The sequence below is a fragment of the Nematolebias whitei genome, chromosome 16 (assembly GCF_014905685.2).
Source record: "Nematolebias whitei isolate Nwh7 chromosome 16, NemWhi1, whole genome shotgun sequence".
Classification (NCBI taxonomy): Eukaryota; Metazoa; Chordata; class Actinopteri; order Cyprinodontiformes; family Rivulidae; genus Nematolebias; species Nematolebias whitei.
Genome location: NC_056513.1, coordinates 30812988 through 30819346, shown reverse-complemented (window position 1 = coordinate 30819346; position 6359 = coordinate 30812988). Strand labels below are relative to the sequence as shown.

Here is a 6359-nt window from a genome sequence, read left to right as displayed (position 1 = left end):
ATTTATATATATATATATATATATATATATATATATATATATATATATATATATATCCCCCCGCATATGAACACATGATAAGAGAAGTCATGTATCATTTTCATCTGGAAAAACATCAGATTTACTTTGAAAGGTTCTGTGAAGAGGTTTTCTCATGTTCACAACCTGTTTAACATGTTCATATTTGTGCAGCTGATCTGGTTTGGGAGGAGATTATGTTTTGTAATTTTTTTCTTTCTTATGTGTGCGTATGTTCTAAAAAAGTAAAATTTCAATAAAAAGACTGATAAAAACATAAAAATATGTGTACAACATTGGTGAGAAAAAGGCTTTTTGTGTTCTCAGAATAAGTTTCAGATCTTTGAGTTCAGCTCATGAAAAATGGGAGCAAAAACCAAAGTGTCACGATTATATATATATGTTCAGTCTAATTTCACAGTCGTGCATGCAAGGTGTATGTAAAACTGATCAGAACTGTACAAACAAGTATCACAACACTACTAAACGATGTCTTTGTAATATCCTGATGCATGCTCAATAATCCAGGTAGAAAAATCACGTCTTTTGGACAAAAGACGAAACGTTTCAATTTTTTTATTTTTTTTATTTTTATCAGAGCACCAGACTTAACTTTGTTAAAAATTTTATAATATGTGTTTTTTTCTTATTAAAGCAGAGAAAAACAACTTCCTATTCATAAATTGTCAGTTGAGTTAGATAATTTGCAATTTTTCTAAAAAAAAAAAAAAAAAAAAAAATCCAACATTTATCTTTTTATTTCACAGACAGAGTTTATAAAACCATTGCAACAAACCAGATGAGAGTAATCTTACAAAAATGTGCAAGACGCATGAAAAGACCCCAAAAATGCTACAAAAATACAACAAGACGGTCTGGTGTGATTTTAGACAACAATTTTAAAATTGTACGTCAACTCTAAATCCTACATTTGAATAAATACAACATTTTATACTTTTAATACACAAAGTAATGCAAATGACTCTTTTTATGAGTGATGCTCATGCAGTAAATAAAACAAGTCCAATACACATCAACGAGCTGCAGCTTAGCTGGTCACTGTAGACATTTTAGTCCAAATGTTCCCATCATTTTCCTCGTCTCAAAGCAGCTTCATCTGTGTAAAAAGAGAGACAAATATCAGACGTGAGGGTTCATATTTCAACTTAAACATGAAGACACTGTGTCCATTGTTTCAGCAGTAAAGGAATCATTGTACTAGCATAGTCCTCTGGAGTCATGGGCTGGGAGATGACGGCTCTGAAGGCCTCCATCCACTCCCTCCTCTCCTCCTCCTGTTCACACATGAACACAAACTGCCTGCCCGGAGTCTCCAGGGTGATCCCGCAGTGCCACCGTCCTGACCTCGTGCTCCGACTGCAGCTCTCTGACACCAAGTAACCGTGATTCTCTGAACCGATGAAGACCGAGCCCAGATCTGTAGCATCCTGACCAACAGGGCAAACAGATGACGGGTTCAGATTACACAAGCATCTCACACTGGACTTTTTTTTTTTGCATCTAAACTATTTTTTTTTTTTTTTTTTGGAACGATTCTTATTGTAAAATGTGCAATACCAGTGGAGATTTAAAATACAGAAGCTTTCTGTTCATCGAGCACAGTGTGAACCACCTCTTCTTAAATGGCTCACGTTGCTGAAAAACACAAATACAGACTGGTTTAAATTTGTAAAAGAAATAGAAGCAAAATGATTCAAATAAGATCATAAATAAAAGTAAGTGAACAAACCGTTGGGCCCGTCTTCTCCATGTAACCCTCCTTCAGACAGGATGTTGTTAACTGAGGTATTAACTGTGAAGATAAGACAGAAACCACCACCAGCACGGTGTGATGAACGACAGCGGGTATGGAAACAGTCTGCCGTCAGACTTCTTTGGTCCTGATGATTTTACACACCAGACATTTTCCAACAATATACACTTTTATATAAATTAGGAGACAGAACCAGAGTGATAACAAGATAAAACAAAAGGAAAAGTCAATCTGAATCAAACCAAGGCTGCTAAAAATGACACTAATTTATTCACAATGAAGATTTATAGACAAAATAATCAGTATGAACTAACGTACTAGTTCTGATCTTTATAGATCAGGTTCTGTAGGAACATTATGAACAATTAATATCTCTTTGAAGGCCATCTATTTGGAGAAATAAAGTTTTTTTCCCACCTGACTGATGAGCTAACAGCTAGTCTGAGATCAGCCAAGACCAAAGTAAAAGGCTGCTGTTTTAAAACTGGTCTAATATTAAAACACATATATATAATCCTGATGCATGCTCAATAATCCAGGTAGAAAAATCCAAAAAAGTTCAATCTGGTCCTCTGGACATTCAAAAAACAAAAAACAAAACAAAGCAAAAAAATATAGAAACGTTTCGTCTCTCATCCAAGAGACTTCCTCAGTCTGAGTCAGTCAGTCAGTCAGTCATAATCGTCATTATTGCAAATCTTTCTTTTTTTTTATTAAACTTTTACACTGCCACCAGTGCCATGCAGCTGTTTCAACAAAATATTGTGAAATTCCTCCTGTCTGCAGAGGAAGGTGTCAGTGTAATGTGCATTATTTGCGCTCATCATGATCAATAACTCTCCTGTGGGAGCGTTCTATAATGTCCTCTCACGTTGTGATGTATGATACTAACGGTCCCATGTACCATATTATAAGTCGCAGTTTTTTTGCATAGATTTGTCAATCCTGTGACTTATATACGTTTTTTTTTCCCATATTCATAACACAATTTTTGACGGATGCTTTAAATTTCATAGAGCTGCAACAGAGAGTCCTCCCATGCACACTAACTTCACTCAGCTGGTGCAGGTGGAGGAATGCTGGAGAGCTAGTGGCTCCAGCTGAGATGGATGGATGGCACCGTGCCGCCCAGGCAAAATGAAGCTGTTTTGACCATTAAATAAACACATAATAAACACGACGGGTCAGTGGTGATGCAAAATGAATGTGACTTATATGCTGAAGTGACTTATCTATGTTTTTTCTTCATGATGCTTTTGTTGACTGATTTTACTTGCATTTTAGAGCGACTTATATGCCGGAAAGTACGGTAATCACTCCTATTATGACAAATTAGTGAGGAACAGAAAGAACTGGTACATTGATACGATAGAGTTGATATGATATGGTGACGTGTCTCAAGCAGAGTACTTGATTCAGAGACTCCTTCGTGCCCGTAGTGAACCCTTGGATGACAGCTTTGACGTGGATGGAGAGGAGCTGAGGGCTGGACAGGAAGATTATTCTCTAAAACTAATTTGACCGGTCCAGAGAGTAGAGCAGGTCAGGGTTTGAGGGATGAGACATGAATGAAAGCACTGATGAGTGTAATCTTGTATTCTGCATGTTCTGTGAATGTTTGGACTTCTCTCCAAAGCTTTGTAAATAAGTCTGATTAAAAACACCTTGGTCTGTTCTGGGAATCACCTTTTTTCCGCAACAAAGGCTACAGTTGCTGCTGCTATCTGCACTTGAATAAAAACACGGACATCCATGTAAACAACTGTGTGATATGAGCTTGATATTTATTTTATAAAGTTTTATTTAAAAAAAAATCATATGAACTACTAAAGCTAAAGGTGACAGTCTTGTTCTTACTCAAACTAGCTGTTAGCTCATAAATTCAGCCATTATTAACCCCCATATCTCTGAATTGAGACTATTTAAAGAGCTATCTACAACAGGTAAGATATTAATGGTTCTTAACTCTTTCTCTCATCTTCACTTCAAAAATCTAAATTAAAGTGGGTCGTACTTTTCCACTGTCGCCAATGTGCTGCTCTGGATGGGGTACTGCAACAAAGTGAAGATACTAAATAAGTAAACTGAATTTAATAATTTATTTAAACCATAATACATTTTGGGAAATTGGAAATCTGTATTCCATTTTTGATCAAAAAGTATTTACAATCAGTGCTTTTTGGATTTCAGCATTCATCCAAGTCTGTTAACAATGGATTCAGGTGTTGACAGCTTTTTAAAACTGCTAAATAAAAGAGAGCGGTAATGACTGTGACACCAGCATCATTCTGTTGTCATTAATTATTCAGATACATAATATTCATCTGTTTCTGACTGGTGATTCATTTTCCTTTAGTTTGAGTCAAACAGCTTGCGTCTCACCAAGGCTGAGCATAACTTTGATCAAAACTGCACAAGACAAATTTCAACTAAAAGGCCTCTCACTTCATTACTTTGAAGAGCAGGGTGTTTCTTCAGGAGGTATGCCAAGCGGGTGGCCCGAACAGCATTGAAAAATGACACAATTGCCTGTGCAAGGATGGAAAACAGTAAGTTAGATAAATGCACGAGCTGTTGGTGTGGACTGGGTGGTTCAGAACTAAAGAATGAGATATTTCTGCCTCACCTGTCCGTCCTCGTGATAAACAAACAGGTTCCGTGTGTGTTCGTCCTCTTTAAAGGAAATCTGCAGCCCGTGAGCATGGCCGATCTTCTCCGGCTGGAACTCTGCGTTCAGGTCCTTCATGCTGATGACGGCTTTGGGAGCCTTGGACTTCATGAAAGGACGGAGTTAGACGGAAGCATAAAGAAACGAGCTGAATCATGAGCTGAAGCTGTAACGCACATCCTCCTTGATGAAGTATCTGAGGGTGAAATCCTTCTGTGACAGCAGAAAGATCCTCTTCAGGAACTGTTTGTTGTCTCTGCCTTTCTTCCACAGGACTGACTCGAACAATTCTGCAGCGAAGATCCATTCACAGAAAAGACAAAAAAGAATTTTATTAAAAAAAACTAGAGCAATTGCATTAACTGCAAAAATGATGTATGAATGCTTATTGCAGAAGAATTTGCTGAAAAACAGCTGAAATTAGCTAAATAGAAAAAAAAAACATGCTGAAATATAGCTGAAATGGAAGAATAAGACTAAATTAACTAAATGGTAAATGGACTGTACTGTACATATAGCACCTTTCTATCTTATTTCAAGATACTCAAAGCACTTTACACCACAATCTGTGCCCCATTTACCCATTCATACAGCACTCTACTAGATCTCTACAAAGCTAATGGAACAAATCATTCTAAAGAGACTAATCAGTGCTTTAGATCACATTCATACACTGATGGGACACACATCAGAGGCTATGAGGGGTTCAGTGTCTTGCCCAGGGACACTTCAGCATGTGACTGCTGGTGGATTCGAACCCCCAACTCTCGCATTGGAGGACGACTGCTCTAACCACTCAGCCACAGGCACCCAGAAAGCAGAAAGAACATGTATTTGCTGAATTAGGTTTAAATAAGCAATTAGCACAAAAATTAGGAAATTAGCTAAAAAATCAAAATCAAAATCAAAAGGCTGAAATTAGCAACAACAAAAAAATGGCTGAAAAATAGCTGAAAGGCTGAAAGAAGCTTAAATTACCAGAAGGAAATGGAAAAAGCTGATATGAGCTCAGAAAATGTGGAATTAGCTGAAAGCCAAAATTAGCATAAAACAGCTTGAAATAGCAGAACTAGCTGAAAAATGCACAATTAAGCTGAAAGGAGCATAACAAGATGAAAATAACAGAAATAAGTTAATTTAACTGAAAGTAGCAGAATTTACCATAAATAATTGGAATCTATCTGAAAACAGCTGAAATTGGCAAAAGAAAAATCTATCTGAAAAGGTAGAACAAGCTTAAATCAGCAGAAAAAAACAGAAAGAACGTTTTCTCAATAATGCTGAAAATTTCAGAAATGAGCACAAAAAGTGGAAATTAGCTGAAAAAAGCTGATATTAGCATAAAACCTGCTGGTGAAAAAACAGAAAGAAGCTTAAATTATCAGAAGGAAGTGGAGAGAGCACATTTTTGCTGAAAAAGGCTGAAAAAAGCTGAAATGAGTTCAAAAGATGTGGGATTAGCTAAAAAAGCTAAAATTAGCATAAAAACAGCATAGCTGAAATAGCAGTACTAGCTGAAAATTGCATAATTAAGCTGAAAGGAGCATAACAAGCTGAAAATAACAGAAATAAGTTAATTTCACTGAAAATAGCAGAATTTACCACAGATAACTTGAATCTGTCTGAAACAGCTGAAATTAGCTAAATAGAAAAAAAACATGCTGAAATATAGCTGAAATGGAAGAATAAGACTAAATTAACTAAATGGTAAATGGGTGACAAGGCAGAACAAACTTAAATCAGCAGAAGAAAGCAGAAAGAACATGTTTGCTCAATAACCCTGAAAAAAAATCAGAAATGAGCACAAGTGGAAATTAGCTGAAAAATGCTGAGATTAGCATAAAACCAGCTGAAATGGTATGGTATAAAGTTTATTCATTTTAAAAAAGTACAAAACAA

The 6359-nt window shown here is 36.3% G+C and overlaps 1 protein-coding gene across 1 annotated transcript in view; it reads right to left on the bottom strand.

Moving 5' to 3' along the window:
• Positions 1 to 1106: 1106 nt before the first annotated feature.
• Positions 1107 to 6359, bottom strand: part of LOC119423163 (arf-GAP with dual PH domain-containing protein 2-like) — a 14712-nt gene continuing 9459 nt past the window's right edge. The window contains exons 5-11 of the mRNA XM_037690575.1: positions 4638 to 4750; positions 4419 to 4565; positions 4238 to 4321; positions 1769 to 1831; positions 1597 to 1674; positions 1238 to 1466; positions 1107 to 1135 (exon numbers count right to left, since the gene is read on the bottom strand). Of these exons, the coding sequence (XP_037546503.1) occupies positions 1107 to 1135; positions 1238 to 1466; positions 1597 to 1674; positions 1769 to 1831; positions 4238 to 4321; positions 4419 to 4565; positions 4638 to 4750 (743 nt within the window). The remainder of the gene's footprint in view (positions 1136 to 1237; positions 1467 to 1596; positions 1675 to 1768; positions 1832 to 4237; positions 4322 to 4418; positions 4566 to 4637; positions 4751 to 6359) is intronic.